At 38.7% G+C, this 24,247-nt stretch overlaps 1 protein-coding gene across 1 annotated transcript in view; it reads left to right on the top strand.

Annotated features, from left to right (window-relative positions):
* Positions 1-24,247, top strand: part of zmp:0000000660 (arf-GAP with Rho-GAP domain, ANK repeat and PH domain-containing protein 2) — a 172,498-nt gene that overhangs the window by 11,610 nt on the left and 136,641 nt on the right. The window contains exons 3-4 of the mRNA XM_038298182.1: positions 7,194-7,387; positions 22,084-22,190. Coding sequence (XP_038154110.1) covers positions 7,194-7,387; positions 22,084-22,190 — 301 coding nt within the window. The remainder of the gene's footprint in view (positions 1-7,193; positions 7,388-22,083; positions 22,191-24,247) is intronic.

The raw sequence follows: 24,247 nt of genomic DNA, 5'->3' as shown, positions 1-24,247 counted from the left end.
AATGTTTTAGGTGTCAAAATGTTTTCAGGAAAGAACTGAGTGAAAGTCTGGATGCAAGTCACCTGGAGTTATACATTTGTGGTTCATTTGTATTACTTGATCTTCTAACTATTGTGTAGTTTCTAATTACATGCAGTATATATGATTGTAACTTCTGTTAGACCGCCTTCAGAGCACTATATTCCTAAATAATGAAAACCTAAACTTAAACTCTGCATCTTTTAATAGGTCAATGAATTCTATATTCCAACACCAAATGTAAGTTATACAGAAAACCGGCTGTTCTAACTCCTTATGCCAGCTGCATGGTAATTTGTGGCAAACAAAACGATAAATAATAATGCAAATGTTTCATTCAATATTAGTGCGTTTTGGCATGAAATGAAAAAAACAAACAAACACAGAGAACTGGACAAAAAAACCATAAAGCGTTGTTTATTGTTTTTCTTTTTCCTGCTGATGGAGACTGTGTGGGTGGCTTCTAAGATCCCTGTTGAGCACTGAGTGGACCTGGCTCTCATCTCATCCACTTTGTGAGGATTACATGCCTCTCTCCCCGTCTCTCTTTTTGCAAAGTGGAATTGTCTTTCAGATAGCTGGCTCTACATGCATATATCCTGTAATAAGTGCTGAAGCTGGATGGAGTAGTGTTTTTATTCTTTCCATGTATGCAGAGGTGAAAGCAAAGTAAAAAACAGACAATTTTGGCAAGTAATGATAGAATTTTATGTGTTTAAAGCGAGACATGTTCTCTAACATATGCAAAAATGCATTCAAGTACATAGGTCAGATTCTCACTTGCAGACCTAAGTTTCCTTTAATCCTCCCACCTTCCTTCTCTCTATCCCTCTACCTGCAGCCAGACTGACAGCTTGGTAGAAAACGAGAGATGAGGAGAAGGAGAAAAGGAGACCCTGAATAAATGAAAAGGCAAATAAGTGAGTGCAGGGCAGGTAATGGACCTCAGAAAGAAAGGTGGGGACGGACAGTAAAGAGTAGTGATGTACAGAGCTGTCAATAATTGAGAAGGATGTTCATTATTGATATCTCTGCTCTTTGTGAATTCACAAGAACCCACTGGGCTGCTGGACCTGAGACAAGAACAGGTACAGAAAACAGTAGCACCATGTGGGTCCTCACAGATGGTGCTTCTAGGGAGATGAGAAACTTCTTCTCTGGGTCTTTTTGCATGAAAAGTCAAGGGACTGACAGTTGGTCTGACTTTATCTTGCAAGTAGAAGGGATTTTTGTGAGGTTTTTGATAAACATCTGGCTAAAAGCCAACAGATGGATTAACCTTGATACAGAAAAACATTGACGTCTATGACGCCCACACGTCATAGATGCCATTGTTTGCTTATTCCTCCTGACTGGATTTCGTAAGAGTTTGATTTATAGGTTAATTCCACTTGTTGTGAAACAAACCAAGAATGTGATGCATCACAACTGCTACTGCTGCTGCAATTGGCTTAAAGCTTAAAGGGATAGTTCGGGATTTTTGACATGAATCTGTATGGCATCCCCATCACCAGTGGCATGCAATCACACTGACTTACCCCTGGCAGCATCCTGTGAGCAGAGTTCTCGTCCAGCTTTGGTCAAGCCGATAGTAGTCTGGCAGGTTTGCTAGACCCAGCGAAATAAAACGTTTCTCTTCCCAAAACATTATGTGTTCAAAAGAGTGATATTTTTGCATCCCAAAAACATTGTAGTGGAAAAAGTCACACGTCGTTATCACTTGGTCCTATTTTCTCTCTGTTCGTATCAGTGCGCGCGACACCATGACCTGACAGCTAGGGCCTACTAACCTGACAACAGCCAGATGCATGTCTCGCTCCGCCTAGCTCCTAGCTGGGCGGAGCGAGGCATGCATCTGGCTGTTGTCAGGTTAAGGGCCTACCTGTTTGATTCGCGATTGTTTACTACTGGGGGAGATGTCTGACTACGAGAGCGACGAGGAAAACATCGACTTCCACTTAGAGCCAAAGGGATATCTTTATGAACCCGAGTACACTGACGATGAACTTCGACAAATGGAGTTAGATCGGGCAGAAAGAGAGAGGGTGGACAGAGAAGTGATGGAAGCTGAAGCCGGAGCCGCAGGAGCCTCAGCTGGAGCTGCGATATCCAGGGTGGCCGACAAATCATGGTGCACTTGTTTCAAGTGCGAATTAATGCAGACAGAGGTGGATGCTACTGTTGCCACGAGTGGGATTTAGTAATGCCCGAGATACAGAACCTTTCCATTGATGAGGATGTCGGAGTTGCAGCAGCTGCTGTCTGCATCACAAAACAACAGCGACTTCCCTGCCCTCCTCAAAGTTGAGCTCGCTGTCAGAATGACGGCACGCACTGATACGAACAGAGAGAAAATAGGACCAAGTGATAACGACGTGTGACTTTTTCCACTACAATGTTTTTGGGATGCAAAAATATCACTTGGTCCTATTTTCTCTCTGTTCGTATCAGTGCGCGCCGTCATTCTGACAGCGAGCTCAACTTTGAGGAGGGCAGGGAAGTCGCTGTTGTTTATCATGCAGACAGCAGCTGCTGCAACTCCGACATCCTCATCAATGGAAAGGTTCTGTATCTCGGGCATTACTAAATCCCACTCGTGGCAACAGTAGCATCCACCTCTGTCTGCATTAATTCGCACTTGAAACAAGTGCACCATGATTTGTCGGCCACCCTGGATATCGCAGCTCCAGCTGAGGCTCCTGCGGCTCCGGCTTCAGCTTCCATCACTTCTCTGTCCACCCTCTCTCTTTCTGCCCGATCTAACTCCATTTGTCGAAGTTCATCGTCAGTGTACTCGGGTTCATAAAGATATCCCTTTGGCTCTAAGTGGAAGTCGATGTTTTCCTCGTCGCTCTCGTAGTCAGACATCTCCCCCAGTAGTAAACAATCGCGAATCAAACAGGTAGGCCCTTAACCTGACAACAGCCAGATGCATGCCTCGCTCCGCCCAGCTAGGAGCTAGGCGGAGCGAGACATGCATCTGGCTGTTGTCAGGTTAGTAGGCCCTAGCTGTCAGGTCATGGTGTCGCGCGCACTGATACGAACAGAGAGAAAATAGGACCAAGTGATAACGACGTGTGACTTTTTCCACTACAATGTTTTTGGGATGCAAAAATATCACTCTTTTGAACACATAATGTTTTGGGAAGAGAAACGTTTTATTTCGCTGGGTCTAGCAAACCTGCTAGACTACTTTCGGCTTGACCAAAGCTGGACGAGAACTCTGCTCACAGGATGCTGCCAGGGGTAAGTCAGTGTGATTGCATGACACTGGTGATGGGGATGCCATACAGATTCATGTCAAAAATCCCGAACTATCCCTTTAACATTGGGGGCAGATGGTATCATTCTAACTTATGCAAGGTTAGCTTTGACTAGGAAGTGACTAAAATCCATTGTCTTTATACAGAGAAGAGTTAAGGTAAAGAATTATTCCCTCCAGTTAAGTCTTTGCCAAATCAAAAAAAAAATGTAGACATCACTTCTGTATTTTAAGAGCTGTCTGTTATATCACTGTTTCTTAGACTTGTTTGCAGACTACTTTACTTTATTAACTAGTAAAAAAAAAAACACTATTAATTTAAAGAACACTTGCCGGATAGTGTGTTGGTCTACCTTTTGCTTTATAGACACCAATTAATCGATGAGATCCCCCAGAGCTCTAAAGGTGTATGTTATCTGGCACCACCTTAGCAAATAAATATGGACCTTAGAAGTTGCAAGGTGAGGCCTTCTTGGATTGACACATAAAAGATCCCAGTTATGTTTCCAATTAAAGGCAGACACATTTCCTACGGTTGTAGAAAGGATGCACAGCTTTACTTTATTGAGATCAGGTTCATTGTGCAGACAATAAAATGTCATTGTGTCTACTTTTTCTTACCCGTCCAGGACATTTTGTTCCTCACTGGATTTCTGTTTGCTCCGTGGTGCCTTGAAGGAGACGCAGAGTTCCTGCCAGCTCTGGGCCTTCTGTTCTCAAAATAACCTGAAGGGGGAGAAGTGAAAAGACAGATTTTTTCCCATTAAGGAGATCAATAAACTATAACTGAACCCATTATTTTCTTTATTCTTTACATGGATGGGCTTCAGCTCTGTGATTTGTTAACCTTTTAGCAAGGATTTCTTGAGGTTTCCTGTATGGCATCTGTGATTAAAATGGTTGCAACGCATTCGGACTGTTCCTCTTTTAGCTTAAATTTGACTCCTTATGTATTTTTCATAAATGCCCATTTTGGCCCTGGTCTCGTCTCTATTGACTTTTCAAAAATCTTCAGAAACCTTTGAATGTCCTTGTATGGGAATAAAAAAATAGAAAATTTTGGAATCTCTTGAATTTTGTATATTGGCAAGATTTTACCGACTAATCCCAGAGTTTGATATCAGTTTATAGATTTCATTTGATGCTTGTTTTTCTGTGTTTTTTCTGTTGAACGCTTGCCTCTGTGGGCTCCGCTCCGGACCTGTGATGTTGGAGTGTGTGTTCTCGTGTGTTTGCAATCCTTTGGTAATTCTTGTGTTTCCACTTTGCTGGCTTTGATAGCTCAGTGTCTTGGGCGGTGGGGGAATGGGCTTTACAGTGTCGGCTTCATGTCTCTTTTTAAGTCTGTTTGAAAAGTTGTGGAGGAAGATGTCTGACAAGCCCTTTTGAGTGAACATTGTTTGAATGTAAAACCCTGGCTACAACACAATGTCTTGCTCTGTGTTGGTCCATTTAGCTGAGCTGAGATCCATGGGGGATTTACTGTAAATTTAAATTTTTTTGTTTTTGTTCAAGCACAAAAAAGTACATTTTTTGGGATCAAACTAGGCCTGGATATCTATGAGATCTGTGATTTAAAAATATCAAATGGAGTGAACCTTCCTAAAAAAAAAACATACCACGAATATTACTCCAAGAGTGCATCAATCAACCAGGGCATGACGAAAGATCCAGAAAGCTGTCTGAAGTACTGCAGGGATCTCTTTCAATAATTAACAAGAGAGGAAAACAAGTAAAAGACTGCAAAAATAACATCCATGGAAAAGTTTGAAGACATCCCCGCCCCCACCCCTCCCCGGCTAACCAAACAAACAAAATTAATACAATGATTTTTAGGCTATTGAAGACAATTCTGATAAAAAAAATATATCCTTGCCTAAATGTGTGTTTTAAAGGAGGACATAAAGAGGATGATTCTTCTGTTTGGTCTGGTCTAGTTAAAGTCTGGTAATAAAATGCTGTTACAAAACCTTATAAAAGGTACTAAAGGTTGAAATTGGGCAATCTGGATGAATTTAGACTTAAACAAACTTTATTGTCCTTTTGTATACACAGTGTATACAGAATGAAACTATGTTGCTTACAACAGCAAAAGGGCATTAATATGAAAAGGCTTAGTGCACTGCAAAGTAAACATGGTGCAAAATTCAGTATAACACTTACAGTGACGTGCGGTGAGGTTCATAGCTGGTGAGGCACTGACGTCATCAGAATCAGATTTGCAAATAGATGCATAGATTGACAGCAGTTTACAGGTTATGTTTCACTTCTGCATCCTTACACATACAAACTGTAGCTCACAAAACACACATTTCCTTAAAAAACAAAACAAAATAAATGTTATTACTGTCTTACCTTTACTTATAAATGAATAGAAGTCCTCCTTATCTTCCTTCAGTTTTAAAAGTCTCTCTGTCTCAATGGAGATCACTGCCAGGGAAGAAAGCCTTCCTTGATCCGTCCTGTTCCTGCCTTATGTTTTCAGTCTCTTGAGCACCCCCTGCCATGAGGCAAGAGAACTGCCTGCCTCACCTCGAACTTGTTCTCTGCCGTTTATAATCGCTCATTACACGAAACACGTTACACAAACACAGTTGGTGACAAAAAGCTCTGTACATTATATACATAAGCCAAATTATTAGAAATAAGTTCACATATTACATTTGTTTAAACCATTTTATTGACGCCGTACAGCAACATGCTCTCTCCGCTTTGCAGCCAGCGCAGAGCCAGGGGTTGCGCAATCCAAGGTGAGGCAGAGCTCGCTGCTGCCTCACCGGCATCGCTTCCAAGCATTTGAATGGGAAAATAAGAAAATTCAGCGATTTTGAACAAATAAAAATCGAAATTGGTGAAGCTACATGAAAAATGAATATTTTTTAGTACAAACCACCGGATGAATATAACAATTTAAATTACTTTATGATTATATATTTTCTTTCTTTCCATGATGGCTGGTGAGGCACTGCCTCACCTGCCTCCCCTGACCGCACGTCACTGAACACTTAGTTGTGTACTATTAAAAAGGATTATAAAAGTTTTAGCATGTTGGTGGTGAAAAATGATGTTGCAAGTGTGATGCAGAGTCCAGTTTACAGTTCAACAGTTTGATGGCATCGGGGAAAAAGCTGTTGCAGAACTGCTGTTCTCACCACTCTTCTCACTTTATTAAACAATGTTACAAAAAAGGCGACCACATCTTTAAGGACAGAGTGCTCTTTTTATGGAAAATTCATATTTGGTGAAGATTCTCTTTGACGTTTGGGGTGCAGCAATAAAGCCTGATCAAGCAAACTCCACATAATAAGACTCACAGCTGAATGTAAACTATATTTGTTAAACAATCCGAGATCTGTGAAAGATGTTCACAGCTCTCTGTGACTTTGCTCACATGTTTTCCATTTTGAGACTGTGAACTGCTATGGCTGCAATTCATTTAAAGACAGTTTAATTGGCCTTGTGGAGAAATTGAGATAGTTTTGTGGCAGTCTGAATTTATCCACGTCACCTCTCTCGCTTTAAGCCTCAGAATGTAACACATTTAGCTGTATCTTTTGTGCAACATTTATCACTTTCTTTCAGTTTTTTAGGATTTCCTTTTCTAAGTGCCGAAATAATCTTAGCAAGTGTGGATCATTCTGTGTTTAATTGCTTTTCATTCAGGTTGGAATGTTTTGTCACATTTGGTTGTGCTTGAGACATCAAAAAGCCAAAATAACCCACTAACTCACTGAAGACAACACAAAAAGGATGAACTTTCAAAGATTTAAGATCTGATCTTTTGATTTCTTTTTTCTTCTTCTTGTCTTAATTCCTTTTCTCTTTTGTGTTCACTCTCACACATGTATTCTCATCCGCCACCTGCTTTCCTTCCTCCTCTCCTTCTGGCTCTTACTTATGCACGTGTCCACAGGGGAGCGCCAGGAGTGGATGGAAACTCTTCAGACGGCCACGCGCCCCCCCGCCAGCGGCTCCCAGAAGCGCTCCGTCAGCCTTCCCCACCTCTCCTCCACAAACAAGCGAGGATTGCTGGAGCTCCGTGGTTACAAAGGCAGAGTGCTGGTGTCCCTGGCGGGGAGTAAAGTCAGGCTCTGCAAAACAGAACAGGTACTTCCGACACCACTGGGAACTCCTCTGTACTGAATGACAGCTTCGTGCTTAAAAGAAGGAAGATGATAAGGCTTCTTGAAGCCGTGGAGGGAGAATTGGAGATACTTATGAATGTGTGTTGCAGAAAGTAAATATATATGTATGCAAATGCATGTGTGTACTTTAAAATGTCTGGATACATTCTAAAATATTTGGTGGTTGTAGCTTAGCCCCTCTATAGCACGTTATCCATGTTCCTGGCACCCTAAACACAGCAGAAATTAAAATAAGGAGCAGCATCAAAGGGCTAGGATAGATCAGACACTGTTTGAGGTTGTACTGAATTGATCCTATTAGAACCATACGTTCAATTACATTTATTTCATTCTACACAATTTTTTTGTTCATAAATTATTCTGTGAAGTACCAAGATGATGACAAATCAATGGGTGGTGTGCATCTGTATTCAGCCAATTTAGCCTAAAACTTTGAAAATTAATTTCCCAATTCGAATAATTTGTGTCAGCATGTGTGTGTTTTTTGGAGAAACTTTTCAAAAACAAACAACAGCGTAAAGACCGAGGAACTCAGGCAAGGAAGGTCAGGGGGGAAAAAAAGTTGCGGGGAAGATCAAAGCAGGGTTTGGTTATAAAAACTCAGAAGCTTCGAAAATCTAACTAGTTGTAAGTGCTGTCCAATCCATGATCTAATATTAGAAAAAAGCTTGGCACAACATGCAGAGAAATAACCTCTCAACCTAAAGTGAAAGCCTGGGCAAGTGACGCATTAACCAGAGATCTACAGAAGAGTGACAGGAGCAGCCATTGTTGAAACAAAACGTATGTTAGATGGATGGATTACCTTAAAACCACCTAAATTGTTATTGTTAACAATTTAAAAGAGTATGCTTTTATAAGAGGTATTATGATAATAAAACTAGTTTAAAATACTTTGGAGTTTTTTTTTAATATTTAGACAATCCAGTGTAGGTTACTTGTCAACTTGAATCCACAGCTATTGGTAAATGCTCTCTGGTCAGAGGATAACCCGACAGACAGTACGGATATGTTGTGCTGTGTTTGGGATTGGTTGAATGCAGCGTGAAGCTGATTTGGACTTAACTGCATTTTTAAATTGAATGATCTAGCTGGGTAGAAAAATAATACCGTACCCTACTACAGTTGAAGAATATGTCCGCCATTGAGGTTTTGTTCACTGCACCATTTTGTTCTGTATCTGCATGGGAAACCTTAATGTTCCCTAAATAGCAGAGTTAGTGATAACTGGGCCGTTTCTCTGTTTGGCTTTGATGTTACTTTTAAAGTTGCACCAAAAGATCCTGCATTGCACAATTAGTTCTGTCTTATAGATATTCTACATGTGCAAAGTTTAAAGCAACACTGTGTTTGTCAAACCAGCAGGAATGTGCAGAACGCTTTCAGTCTGAATACTCGTGCCATTAACACCCTAATTAAAAAATTAAAATAAATACATTTGCAATTGTCTCCTTATAGTTTTGATTTTTCTTTTCTCATGTTGATTACTAAGACTGGTTGAAATAGTTGTTTCCATTGTTAGGAGAAATTAACAAGTTTGTTAAAGGAATGTTGAGAGAGAGTGAACGGAGGGAGTAATAGTTGCTGAAATACAGAAAGTGCAGTATTGACTATCTGTCTGTCTGCAGGTGTGGCTGTAAGCTCTCTGTTACTTTCTAGACACAGACTAAGAGTCACACTACTTGTCTCTGTCAAGCCTCAGTTTCACAATACTACAAGTGAAGCAGTAGCAGGCATGTGTCAGGGGTGTTGGCTGAAAGTTATTAGTATGCAAAGGTCTTCTTACTAAAAACTCCAGTGGCACGTTTATGCAAATACCTGCCAAATAGTAAGACAGCAGGAGGGAAAAGTAGGTAGAAATATGCAAAGAATCAGTTTGAGAAAAACTAAAAGACGGTGGCGCTACTTAAAAGAAAAACTTCCCTTTAAACACTGACGAAATATTTTTTTTAAGACTGGATATAAAGCAAAAGTAAGAACTTTAGAAGTTTACATTTGTTTGCACTCATTTCAAAATATGAGGTATAATCCAAATTTTCTAATGTTTAAAAATTCACTATTATACAGTAGCAGAACGCAAATAAAATAACTTGTTTTCCAGAAAAAAAATGTTTGAGAAACCACCAAGCACCCATATGACAGTTAATCTGAAATTAGAACCAATAAAAAAAAAAAAAAAAAAAAAAAAAAAAACATCTGCATGGAAAATAATGCTTTTTCAGGGAGCTCTTACTTAAAAAATAAAACAAATGGCACTGAATGATGTGTTGTTAAGCAGATACCTGAGCTTTAGACGGCTTATACCTATCTGCAGGTAACCCCAAACAAAAAGCCCTGAACATTTAGATTTGAGTGACTTTTATTTAACAAATGATTTGTTTTTGTTTTTTTATAGGAAAGGTTTTATAGAAGATTTCTCTTTGGGTTTATTGCAACATAGACTCCTCATAAAGAGTTGTCTCTCCAGCTGTTTGAAAATGCGGCTGGATCAGCCGGTCCACTCATACAGAACCACCCGGAGCTTAACACACTCAAGCCATTGGAGAAAATGGTTGATTTCCAGAGAAAACCAACAACACCCTGCCGTTACCATCCTCAATAAAACTGTGTCTCGTGAAAATGATATCAGGTTTCAGAGAATCACTCTGTCTCAGAAAGTAGAATGCTCCTCACACATATAGCCAGTAGCTGCATATTACGCAAATTGTAATTCTGAAAAATAAATTTGCTAAATAGAAACACTTAGAACCTAAAATTTTTAAACTTTAGTAGCATGTTTTTTTTGGGTCACATCGAAGTTACCATATTGCGCAAAACTGCGACAAAAACTGGACCCTACTGTCTTATAATAAAAAAAGAAGAGGATTGGATATAGTTGGAAGATGATTGTGACTCATTTTTGAATTCATCAGGAGACCGAGTAGTTTTGACATTTAGTTTGTGAAGATGAGCACGATAAGTACCAGAGCCGTGCTGAAATATGGGTATATCCTTGTTTTATACATCCGCCACTGCCATGTTATTTCTAAGAGTTATCACGTGAGGATTCGCATTCAGGTGCAATTGTAATAGTATTTCTTATTCAATGGAAATGACACTTGCGAAAGTTATATTTTTTCAAAATTAACAGAATATCAACATATTTATGCACGCATTTGTAATGAATACCCAGCTAGCGTCCTTAAGAAGACCCAGCAGAGACTTCACCTGCGGCAACGCAGGAAAGGAGCCTAACATAGAGGCTACTGGTTGTGTTAAAGGAGAATTCCGGTTTTTAACACTTTTAGCCCATTTTCTGTAGTGTCCAGGATGAAATCGAATGATCGACACCAAAATTTTGACAATTGGTCCTGTCTCTGCTTTTTGGCTCATTTAGAATCCACCCCTGGCTGCTTTAGAATGGCTTCCATAGAGCATGTCCGATAATGTCCTTAAAACAACCTTAAAAGTCTTTTTTTAAAATATGCTACTCACCGGGTCATCAGCGCTGTTCAATGACGTTCCAAAAAACGTTTCGTAAAGAAAAAACGTTCCTGTAGTGTTTTATTTAGCATTTTGTAAATCCCATTGAGTTCTGTTGGAATAGTCAATATTCCCCTGCCACCGGAAACGGAAATGGGGTCTGTTTACACAGTTGTAGTCTTTTCGCTTCACTCTGTGTACTCCAACGTCGAGGTGCTAACGTCTCTGTTAAACACTTTAAAAAACTCTGAAAATGGAATACGAAAGGTGGATTCTTGATTCTCGACGTCGGAGTACACAGAGTGAAGCGAAAAGACTACAACTGTGTAAACAGGCCCCATTTCCGTTTCCGGTGGCAGGGGAATATTGACTATTCCAACAGAACTCAATGGGATTTACAAAATGCTAAATAAAACACTACAGGAACGTTTTTTCTTTACGAAACTTTTTTTGGAACGTCATTGAACAGCGCTGACGACCCGGTGAGTAGCATATTTTTAAAAAAGAATGTTTAAGGTTGTTTTAAGGACATTATCGGACATGCACTATGGAAGCCGTTCTGAAGCAGCCAGGGGTGGATTCTAAATGAGCCAAAAAGCAGAGACAGGACCAATTGTCAAAATTTTGGTGTCGATCATTCGATTTCATCCTGGACACTACAGAAATTGGGCTCAAAGTGTTAAAAACCGGAATTCTCCTTTAACATTGTTCTTGGTCGGTCTTCATTGTGTTCATCCACTAGTGTCTAATATGACTCAGCAAGAAAATACAACAGTTCCAGCAAATAACATTAGGTCTACAGAGAGGCTTATGTTTTCTTTTCATTGTTTTTACATCCAGCTTTCAGAAACTTTGACTTCTGAAGTTTTTTTTAGAAACAGTAACTTAGTGGCATCTTTCAAATTTGGACTTTACTGTTTGGCAAAACATTAGTTAAATTTTGTCCAGTTTCTTTTTGTGTTGATATTTATTTAAATTACAGTAATTCACCCATTTTACTGAAATTAGTCTAATCTCCTGATTAGTTGTATATCCTAAAAATAGGTATGATTTCCTTACCTGCTGGTTCTCTTGTGGCAGTCTTATTTGATGTTAGTCCAATTAGGCCTGATAGTCCCCTGCTTATGTACATCATCTCTGCTCACTACCATCCCAGGAGCAAGATGAGATTGAAAGATACCTCACTGCAGTGATACTGTTGCCTTACTCATATTTGTGTGCATATTTGATAATGCCACTTACGCTCAGCTCATTTCCATCCCTCCTCGGTGCTCAATTCGTTTTGCTCACTCTTGCAGTTTTGTTGTTTGCCTTTCATTATTTTCTTCATTAGCGCGAACAAACATCTTTGTTAGAATTCTCTTTGGGGTATCCCTCCATGTCAGCACATTTCCACTTCCTTGATCTGAGACGACGGGAGAAGAACGGGAAAAGAGAGGTTCGGGGAGAGAACAAATTAATTGTATTATTTCAGCTTACAAGCTCAATCCGCCACATAAATGCAGCCCCAGCCACTGCATTTTTTATTTTTTTTGCAGAGAGAAAAGCAGACAGTAAAAAATGAAGACAAGATAGCAAGGAGACTGTATCAGAAGAGGGGGAAAAAATAATAAAATGAAGTGAAGGGGATGGAGAGACCACTTCAGTGCAAAGGCTTGCATGAGTGAGAATCGAACGTTGGTGGTTTGTAAGAGAAGGAGAGGGGGATAGAGAGCAAGAGCTCACAAAGAAAGGAATACTGTGCCCCGTTCGAGATCAGTGAAGTGGAGTATTTAATCTAACATGATGAACGAGCTATTGGAAACATCATCCGCCCGGCACCTCCCTCACCACCCCTACACCATTTCTCATGGATCGTAAGCTCCGTGATGGAGCTGTGTTTAAGGTCATTTAAGCACCAAGGTAAAAGAAAGTCAGGTTAAAAAAAAATCTCCATTTACATTTATAGCGTTGGACTTTAAAATAAGCACATTTAGCAGAACCTTTGTTTCCTGTCACTTGTAGTACATCCCTTACATCTTAGTTGTATTTTTGCTCACTCGTTAAGTAGCGATTGACGCTTGTATTTATTTCTGTAATTTCAAATCTAAGGTCACTACTAGTTGCATTCTTGCTTTGCTTGTCAAAACATACTTAACATGCAGTGGAAGTCTGCCATGTGGAAATCATTTTAGGGTAAAAGCTTTGTTATTCTATGATTTTTTTATTTTTTTATTGTGACAACCAGTATGATCCCAAGGCTTTAAAAGAAGTAGTTTCAGCACTCTTCTGTAAGTGAATAATAAGAAAATTAGAATATTTTTCACCGGAAGGTCAAGTTCACAAATGTGTCTTTTTTTCCTTAACTGATAAGGTAAAAACATACTGCAATCACAATACTGACAGGGTTGAAAAGGTGCTTGTGCTGGAAATGTGTGCCATTAATACATTCAGGAGACACAGTGTAAAATGGAAGCCTTCCATATTGATTCCTTCTTAACAGGACACATTGTTCTACTTTGATATTTATATAATGTTTGACCTGGCTATTTGATTTCTTTAACATTTTGTACTTCTGCTCCTATGATTGCACCCAGTGTTTCTTACCTGCAAGGCCAACTGTGGGTCTGGAGATTTATACTTACTGGTTCTATATATATATATATAAGGGCCTTTTTCAAAACTGCTTTTGATCAGCTGAATGGAACATTAAATAAAGCTGCACTGCCTCTCCCCCAGTTATACTGTAGTTGCATACTGCTGGCCAGCTGGCCAAGGGAAGGCCACTCACTGTTTACTTTTTTTTTTTATGGTCACAAAGCATTAATTGAGCAAAGCAAATCTCACCGCATAGCTTCTCTTTACCAACTATAGTTGGTAAGTGACAAGCTGAACTTCTACTACATCATCTGCAAACTACTTATCTGCCCAGACAGCTTCACTAACCAAGCTGCTAATATTAGTTCATCTCATTTGTTGTGCCATAAAGAACAGAAACATGTAAAGAGGGAATTGGTAACGGCTGTGGAAATAAGTACCGTATTTTCCAGACTATAAACCGCTACTTTTTTTCCCCCATGCTTTGAACAATGCGGGGTATAAGAAGGTGTGACTTTTCTGTGGATTTTTCTAATCAGCAGAAGGGGAAGTCAAAGTTGGAAATGAAAGAATAAGGTGCTAATTAACATTAAGCAACAGGCACGACATAGAACAAATGTCCCAAATTCACACCTTTTAACATTTATTTATTTGCAGCATTAAAGCTGCCAACGAAGCCCCATCTTTCAGTAGAACTCTTGGCGCTCCCTACTCCAGGGGCTATATGTAGAGCTCCCGGTAGAGGTTTAGTGGGAGTCAGTTCAGTAGGTATCAGCGGCTTATAGTGCGGTGCGGCTCATATATGTACATTTCATTTTAAATTTTTTTTATTAAGCTGGCACGGCTTATAGTGAGATGCGCTCTATCGTCCAAAAATACGGTACGCTTAGAATTGTAAATAAATTATGCAAGTAGGTTATTTATGGGTATTCTGAGATGCAAAATAAGGAAACATGTATCGTCTCCAAATTTGCAGCCTCATACTGCAACAATAAGGCTACTGTCAGCCATTACAATAGTTACATATGGGAGGCTAGACCCTCCAAATGGTTAAAGAACTGCAGTTGATTTCATTTATGCTTTTTCAAGCTTTTCAAAATCATTTATTGAGATTTTGTTGTAGCCAGTTAACAGCTTCAAAGTACATTGCATTACTCATTTTTGTTTTAAGTTTATTGTGAAAACATGATGATTTTGCTTACTGCTATCATACTGTCAAAATGCAATTCTGGCCAATGTATTACTGATAAAGATTGAAAATTTGTGTTTGTGAACTATTGTAAATCAATTATGATAACTGATATTAAGCAATGTTTTGTTGGCTTGCTCTGGGGTAAGAGTCCGATACATTGTATAGAAGAGTATGGCTTTTATACACTGCCTGGCCAAAAAAAAGTCGCCACCAAAAAAAAAGGTCACTCACTCTAATACTTTGTTAGACCGCCTTTAGCTTTGATTACGGCACTCATTCGCTGTGGCATTGTTTCGATAAGCTTCTGCAATGTCAAAAGATTTATTTTCATCCAGTGTTGCATTAATTTTTCACCAAGATCTTGCATTGATGATGGTAGAGTCTGAACGCTGCGCAAAGCCCTCTCTAGCACATCCCAAAGATTCTCAATGGGGTTGAGGTCTGGACTCTGTGGTGGCCAATCCATGTGTGAAAATGATGTGTCATGCTCCCTGAACCAGTCTTTCACAATTTGAGCCCGATGAATCCTGGCAGTGTCATCTTGGACTATGCCTGTGCCATCAGGGAAGAAAAAGTCCAATGATGGAATAACCTGGTCATTCAGTATATTCAGGTAGTCAGTAGACCTCATTTTGAGCAAATACTGTCGTTGAACCTAGACCTGACCAACTGTAGCAACCCCAGATCATAACACCGCGCCCACAGGCTTATACAGTAGGCACTAGGTATGGTGGGTGCATCACTTCACCTGCCTCTCTTCTTACCCTGATGCGCCCATCACTCTGGAACAGGGTAAATCTGGACTCATCAGACCACATGACCTTCTTCCATTGCTCCACAGTCCAATCTTTATGCTCCCTAGCAAATTGAAGCCCTTTTTTCTGGTTAGCCTCACTGATAAGTGGCTTTCTTACGGCTACACAGCTGTTCAGTCCCAATCCCTTGAGTTCCCTTCGCATTGAGCGTTTGGAAATGCTCTTACTTTCAGTATCAAACATAGCCCTGAGTTCTACTGTTGTTTTTCTTCAATTTGATCTCACCACACGTTTAAGTGATCGCCGATCACGATCATTCAGGATTTTTTTCCGGCCACATTTCTTCCTTGAAGATGATAGGTCCCCACTATCCTTCCAGTTTTTAATAATGCGTTGGACAGTTCTTAACCCAATTTTATTAGTTTCTACAATCTCTTTATATTTTTCTCTGCTTGATGCATGCCAATGATTTGACCCTTCTCAAACAGAGTAACATCTTTTCCACGACCATGGGATGTGGTAATTATCCAATAGGAGACTTGTACCTATTTGCTTAGTTGAATCCAGGTGGCAACTTTTTTTTTGGCCAGACAGTGTATGTTCATCAGAACAAAAATGCAGCCAGCTTGTCATTTGCAAGCATTTAATACATTGGGATTCTGGCTTCCAACTGCCTCTCAAGAGTGCTACAATTATGGATGGCTAGCACTGGTGGTTGTTGCATATGGAAAAAAATATTTTTTTATTTCTTTGTTTAGGGAAAGATTCCCCCCCCTGAAAAAAAGGGTTGATTTTCTGTAGGGTCAAAGTAACTCTTCCATGAGTTACTTTGACCCTACAGAGGCATGCATTTTGGTCTTATTTTAATTTCACAGTAAACACAGCCATACACACCCAGATACTTTTACTCAAAAATTGATAATCTTGAAACATTTCTAACCCAACATTAATTTAATGATTAAAAAAATGATAAAAAGTAACTGAAAACAAAATAAATTTTTGAGATTCACTCCTATTCTCCCAATTCCTTACATAAAAAAAAAATAAATGAATAAAATCTACTATACATACAGTACGTACTTCTGCTGCTAATATATATGCTTATATACTTTTGGGTCATGAATAATGTTAGCAACAGTATTAGTTGTAGCTTCTCTTTTTCTTAATATTTTGTTGTTCAAATAACACATTTTCTTTTTCCCTTCAAAATTGTACCTTCTAAGTCATACACCAATTAATGCCTTGATAAAGTGTTACTTTCTCATTTTCCACCTTCATTTTTTGCTTGAAGTTTTTCTTCCTCAGTCCCTTTTTAATCCTGGATGTTTAAAAAAAACTGAAAAAGTTGACTTTTGTCTCCATTAGACTTCTAATAAACTTGTTTATATCTGTTAGATGGTCTTACTCCAAATGCTTTTAGTGCAACTTATGTGGTTAAGTGGACCTTGACTTGGAGATAAAAGCAGTCCTCTGTCATTCATTATTTTGATGCCTTTATTTATTTATTTTTTGGACCACAATCTTCACATATGAACTGTGAGGTTGACCTTGAATTTTTCGTTCCTCTGACAGAACTAAAATAGGGTCCACCTATGTTATGCAACAGCTACATTTGCCAAGACACTGTGCAACAACTACTTTATTGCCAGTGACCTTCCAATCAGATCCCTTTTTTCCCACAGCCAAAGTAGTAGTCATATCAGGTTTAAAAAAAATGAATAAAAGAATTAATAATTCACATGCATGCATTACAGACTTTTTTTTTTATTGATAAAATGTCTAAATTTCTAGAGGTAAATAAAGTATGTTGATGTCAGTGATAATTGTAGTATATAGCAGCCAATAAAATCAAAGATGTATAAATGTTCACTTTTGGGCCATTATCCCTTCTACATCCATCACCTTACCCATAACACTTGTAATTGGGTAAGTTGTTTTTATTCGTCTTTCCTTTATTTTCTCTCTCCGTCCTCCTTTCTTCCATCCTTGGTGAACTAATTGAAGGTAGCAGGAGGCCACAGCACGCATTGGTCGGTAACGAGTGCCAAATGCTTGACCGCTGCTAACATCAAGCCCTCTAATTTGCTATCTCAGACGGATGAGGACCATTAGGTATAGGTAAATGCGCTGTCTTCTCCACACACATTACACACACTCCTTCATGTTTTAGATCGTTGTAAACGTAGACTGTCAGATGTTTCTTGTTTGGATGACAGTAGAGAACCTTGATCGAACTGATTGGTTTCTTGCTGGAACGAGCTTTGAATGAGGGCTGCTTCACGCTCTGTGACACAGCGCTCTCTCATTATCGCGTCATACATCTTCAAACCTCTGAACATGCTGAACTTAAAAGAGCAATAACTCTATGTAGTTATAATTGATAGGAGAGACAGAGGCAACCTTTGGCTGCCCCGAAGCTCTTGCATCAAAAGTTTTTGGCTCAATTAAAACCTGAACATACAGTAAAGTCACTTCTTTCACTCACATTATCTTTGTTGAGCTCCTCTGTCTTCCTCTTCTGAGATCAGAGTGCCTTAATTACCCATAACGCTTCATGAGACCCGGGGTTGGTTCATGAGGCAGTGCCATTCCTTCTGTCGGTGTTGTTAGAACAATGGTTTGGCTTTATATTCTCGTCAATTTTCTAAATTTGCTGGAAAATGTACTAATTGGGGCTAATGATGGTCAAATCAAGATTTTAAAAGCCTCCCAAATGATCCAGCCCACATAATGTTAAAAAGATCAGGCTGAAATCCTGTGCGCTGTGCAAATATTTAAGTAACTGTTATTTTGTGGTGTAATCTGTCAAAATTTGGCTGCTCTGCAAAGTTTGCTTCTAATTATACTGTCGCTCTCCTACACATGAACACATGCTTCCCTTCCTCTGCGAGGCCTAAAGCTTTTCCAAAGATGCACCCAATCAACAAAGATGGTGTCGATTCATTTGCCTCTTTGTTTGGTGTAATTAGCTGGTGATGAACAGGCGGCAGAGAAACACATATTTTAGAGATGCCACCACAGAGCTGCAGCTTTAGCTTCCTGTTTAAGAATTAACAGCGACAGTGCTCTGAAAAATATTGGCTGTTTGGAGAATTATTTCCTTTGTGCTTTTTCCTCAGACTGAGATTTGTGGAGGTTATCAAAAATATTTAATATCGAGCAAAGTTAACCTGCAAAAATACAACATTTTCAAATTAGGAGTTTAGTTATTTTAAAAAGAAACAAGCATGTTAATCTTACCTGAGGTAGCCAGCCGGTTATTTTTCCTCTACAATCCTCATACCTGATTTAAAAAGACATCAAGGATTAAATAAAATGAGAAAAACAAAAAAACACTGTTATTAAATGATGAAATAGAAACTATCTCACGAAAGTCATTCCATGTCATTGGAGTATCTCATGTTTATAGCTCTGAATCAGGAAAACCTTTCTTGCATTGTGTTTTAGAAAGACATGAGATAAGGACTGCCTGAAAGACTGTGGTCATTCCCACAGGTTAATCTTTGCAAAAAAAAATTTTTTGGGGATTAATCAGTCTTCTCTGTCTGCGAGGATAAAACAATAAATGTGTTTGCAGCATAATAAAAATAAATCTCACTATAGATCTAGATTAGCATAGTAGTTGAAGTTTGCATTCTAGTTTGTTTTCACCATTTCTCCTGTCTTTCTGCTTAAAAATCTGGTTTACAAAAAATTCCACTGCCTGTGCACTGGTGTGCACACAGCCCTCCGTTATTGTTTCCTTAGTGTAGCGAGTGTAGCATGAGGACCTCGGGACTCACTAGTAGCAAAAGGAGAAGCGGTAGCAGCGAAGATTTGGTAAAACAGAGGTGTGATTGCTTTTAAAGCCAAACACATCAGCTGCAGCGTGGATTTAAACTGAATGACAGTGTTATCATTTTCTGGGTCGATTTATTGTAGAGCAAAATTTATTATCGCGACCAGCCTAGTCTCCTCTTTATTTTCCTCTGATGGTTCTGTTTTTGGCCTATATGAAATAAGAAACAATTAGAATCAGGAAGAGGGTCAAGATGAACCTTTTTTTTCCAATATCTGTATTAAGTTTTCCCATAATTCATAAAATGTGACAGTAAATAAAACCTGAATTTATCTGAAAATCGGAAAGCTTGTTTCTACAGTAAAGTGTTTTTAAAGCTTTATAAAGCCATAAACGCTGCAACAAACTTAAAGATAATGTTTTATTTTATCTAATGAAACTTGTGGTTAATGGTACAGTTCTGTGTCAACCTTTCTGACTGAAGCTGCTAAGAAAGAAGCAGGCAAACAGCCTTTGACACTTCATTTGGAATTTGTTTAGAGGGTAGAGTTTGCTTCGATCTTTAGTCAAATCCCATTTATAAAAGAATTTGTTGTGTACCTATTCGCTTAACCTTATCCCATTTAATTTTGGAATTATGTTGGAAAAAACATTGTATGATTAAAAAACAAAAGGGGGTCTTCTTTTCTCTTTTTTAAAATTTTACTGTGTATTATATGCTCTTCAGTGAGTGTGTTTCAGCTCCCTTTTGATGCTATGGGTACAAGTGGTGCTTTCTCTGTCATTCCAACCTTTTTTCTTTGTCAAAGCTTTAGGCTATAAAACTGTTCTAAACAACATTGGAAATCAAAAAAGCTAGTGCTACAGTGGAATTTAGTAAAACAGTTCTTCCGTGTCAAACTCCTGTGTCAGGAATTGGTGTAAAGAAATATTGAAGCTGAAAGCTTCACTAGGTTTGGATTCCCTAAGTGCAACTTTGGCTTTCATAGAGCTTTTCTGTCATGCACAGGTAAGAGCACAACCATATACTTTTCCTGCGCAAAACCACACAATAGAATCCTTCTTCCCTTTGTCTCTCTATAATCCAAACATGCGCCACATACAGACTCGGTCTGTGCTTGCGTCACAGTGAGAAGAAAGGGTTTTTGCTACATTTTCTTCAGTACTCTGTATCACAAATCAATTTATATGCAGCTATATTTGCTGCCACAGAGAGATACAAATACGTTGCATCCAAAATAAGAAAAAAAAATCACCAACCTGGGTTGGGGAATGTTCCTTTGTGTTTGTTCTTTCGAAAGACTGACTGAAGTTCATGACCGCTCTGCTTCCATAGAGAGTTTCTTTCTTGGACAAAATGAATTCATATGGTGTCTAATAAAGAATGAAAACACAGTTTCAGACATGGTCTTAAATACATAAACAAGAGAAGGGAGTGCATTCTTTTGCAATATGAAGTTAAATGTCAAGTGATTCAAGGCTATGTCCTCTCACCGGAAAATAAAACAGAACTGTAGTGACAAAAAAGTTAAGTAAAACAGCTGTGCGCCTAAAGAAATTAAACTTTATTCATAAAAGCTAACACATGAGTTTAGAAAAAAGGGAAAAAAAACTTTTTTGAAAGAGAGTTGAAACTTATTGCTTGAAATTAAACAAAATGACCTTAGAATGCCACAAGTTTTAACATCTTAGGCTGAGATTGTTGGTAAAAATGGAAGAAGTAAAAACAGGACTGGTGTCAAGCCCCGATCTATCTGTAGGTCGGTGGGTCGAGCATAAATAATTAGTAGACAGCCATGTCTATGTCGACTGATCATACCCTGTGTAAATTCTCTCTCCAGACTTCAAAAGAACTATGTAAACACTAGCAGGACCAACACTTGATGTATGTTGCTTGTTTTATATGTTATTTGGTTGTTTGTTATTAGCATAGCACATATTTAAGCCCCATTGAAGTTGTTTAATTGAAAGTTCTTCGAGACCTAATGGATGACTGCAGACAAATTTGAACAAATTTGATAAACATTGTAAGGAAACGATCAGAATTTCTTTCACTTGAACATGGAGATAAAAAGTCTCCACAAAGAAAAAAAAAAAAAGCTCTCAGTTTCCACTGATAAAAGTGGTTCCACTACCTGTTTTCATTCTCAAATTGCCTACAGAAGCACCATAGAGAGCATGTCTACCTCTGTGGTGTGGAGGCTGAGTACCTTGGACTGTAAGAATGTGAGAAGAATGGTGAGAGCAGCAGAGTGGACCTCTGCCCTCTGGGAAGAAGTTTGCAGCAACTGCTGCAGGGTCCAGCAGGTTCTGCAACAACTTTTTCCCCGCTGCCATCAAAATGTTAAACTGCTAAACTCTAAACTGGACTCTGCATCAAACTTGCAGCATTATTTTGCATTACCAACGTGCTGAACTCTTTTTAAATAGAATGCAAATCAAAAGTTCTTTTGCATTTTGCAAGATATTTATTTTGCAATGCACTGAATCCTTCCTAATGCCTTTTGCACCATTATTTTTAAACTGGTTTCTTATCTCCTATGCTGTTTACATTCTGATCACTGCTTCACTTTATAAATGGAAATGTTAATTTCACTGTTTGACTGTTGTAAGCTGTATGCAATGGAATTTCGTTCTGTGTACAATTTTAAACCTGCCTTTATATCCCCAACAGCCTTAGACATGTTTTTTTTTTCTTTTACTTGACTATGAATGCAATATGTGTGAGACATTTCAGTAGCTAAAAATCAGATCAGATGCTAATGGAACAAACAAAAATTTGAAAGTTAACAAAAATGGGGCCAAATGAGATTTTCTTCTCCCACAGCAGGAGCAGTGAAATAAGTTCTATTATATCTCACTGTGTACATCTGTGTTCTTTTGTTTTGCTCCAGGACTTTCGAGCAGGGCTTGGTATATGTGAAGTAGAGCTTACCGCTGCTAACATTAAAGAAGTAGACCGCCGAGGCTTTGAAGTCAACACGCCTTTCAAAAATTTCTGGTAGGTCTCCTCTACATTTCTGGGTTTTTTTGTGTTTAGCTGCTTTACTTTACCTTAGATAGTCATACGTGTGTGTGTGTGTGTGTGTGTGTGTGTGTGTGTGTGTGTGTGTGTGTGTGTGTGTGTGTGTGTGTGTGTGTGTGTGTGTGTGTGTGTGTGTGTGTATACACGTATTTGACTCTTTTTTTCATTTTTTCTCAATATGACCCAGTAAATTACAGGAACTGCCTGTTTTTGTAGGACATAAGTGAAAAATGCGTGAGTGGTGTTTTTTTCTTCTTTGTGTTGATAGGCAACTTTAAGACCATGAAATCCACTGTCAGATAGAAAGTCATGAAGCTTAAAGTATGAACATAATCGGTGACCTAATGCTTAAGTTTATTTGTAGTAGGAAAGTGATCAAAAATGACATTGGCGCTTCCACCTCAAAATGGCTAAACAAAAACTAAACAGCAAAGCTTTTAGTGTGGCCTAGTTAAAGCTTAAATCCTCCAAGCCATCTGATATGCATCATTACATGAGCTCATTCGTGGTTATTGCACACACTTTGTACTTCTTCTTTCTAAGAGTGGCACAACCAACTATTAGGTTTAGGGGGGATCTTACTAACTTTAACACTTTTTTTTTTGAATAAATTTCTCTCCATTATAAATGCAATCACCAATGTAAAAAAAACAAACAAAAAGGATTTGAATTTTCTGTATCTTTAACTTTAAAAATTCTAAATAAGATAAGTAAATCGGAAGACATGTATCTCATCTACCTTTTTTGATTTTTCTTTTTTTATCCCAAAATGAATATGAAAAATATAAATCTATTATAATAGTTATACAATTTTTAAACTCTTGCTGTGTAAAGAACAGATTTGCAGAACTTTGCCAATATCCTCTTTTCAAATCCAGCCTTGCTACTAGGAAATATGCTCCTGCTTTTTTTTTTTTTTTGTTTCCTCTATGCTTCCATTTGCTCAGCATGTGTTCAGTAGCTTCATTTTTCTGCAGCTTTTCAAAGATAATACTCTTTAACTGAGACAATGCCATTTAGTATTTTTTGTTTTTGGACATTCAAAGCTCCTTTAAACATAGCAGCAGTTATTAAAGTTTGAAAGGGACATGGCCAGGTTGTACATCACTGTGTATACACAACCTGTGAAAAGTCAAGAAAAATACGGGTTTAGTAGAAACCAGGTTAATTTTGGATATAATTATTTGGGAAAGCAGCAGCACTTTTAAAGTAATGCTAAAGATTTTGCAAATAGTCTGAACTAAAATGGTCCAGGTGTGTTTGACTAAATATTATGATCCCAAATGACCAAAAAAACAAAAAACAGAATGAACTAGGTTCAGTGTGAGTGGCCATCTGCTGAGGCCGGCTGGGGTTCAAGGAGACAGAAGCAGAGATACAAAAAGCAGCTGTAAAAGGCGGCCCCTTCCAGGAAACACACAACCAGGCAGACGAGCTCCGAGGCAGCTCCCATGTCAGAGGATGAAGAGAGCACATCCAGTCAGTCATGGTCAGAGAAACAGGACTACACTGGAAAAACAGGCCGATTTCCAACATCTATAAACAGGTGTTGATGGCAGCAGCACAGCTGATGTTTGCCTCCAGGATAGTGCCACAGCCAAACAGAAATAGACGAGGCAAAGCTACTATGAGAAAAAGCACTAACAGATTCTCCAGTGGGAAAATAAAGATAGATTGAAGCAGAATGATGAAAAAGGCGATCGACTGTGAGATATGTGTCGCTAACTCAGCAGATCTTGAATATCCAGTATCCAGTTAAAAACTAACTTCACTGCAGGCAGGGAATTTCCAGTTTACTCTTTCCTGTGGTAAGCAATGCACCTAAAAAGGCTTAGAAGAGCTAAAAGTGTTACTGTCAACACAATTCCAAGGTGAAAATGCAGCATTTTCTGCAGGTCCGCACCAGTTCGAGCACGAGCTGCAGCATTTAATGTCATTTTATAATCCGGAGAATTATTTGCATTGGACATAGCAAACACCAGAAATGCATAGATGCCTTCGCAAACTTTCCTCAAAAAATCCTACGTAAATGC

This window comes from Cyprinodon tularosa, unplaced genomic scaffold, assembly GCF_016077235.1.
Source record: "Cyprinodon tularosa strain WSP-4 unplaced genomic scaffold, ASM1607723v1 ctg400, whole genome shotgun sequence".
Classification (NCBI taxonomy): domain Eukaryota; kingdom Metazoa; phylum Chordata; class Actinopteri; order Cyprinodontiformes; family Cyprinodontidae; genus Cyprinodon; species Cyprinodon tularosa.
The sequence above is the reverse complement of the archived record's forward strand: the minus strand, read 5'-3'. Positions and strand labels throughout refer to the sequence as shown.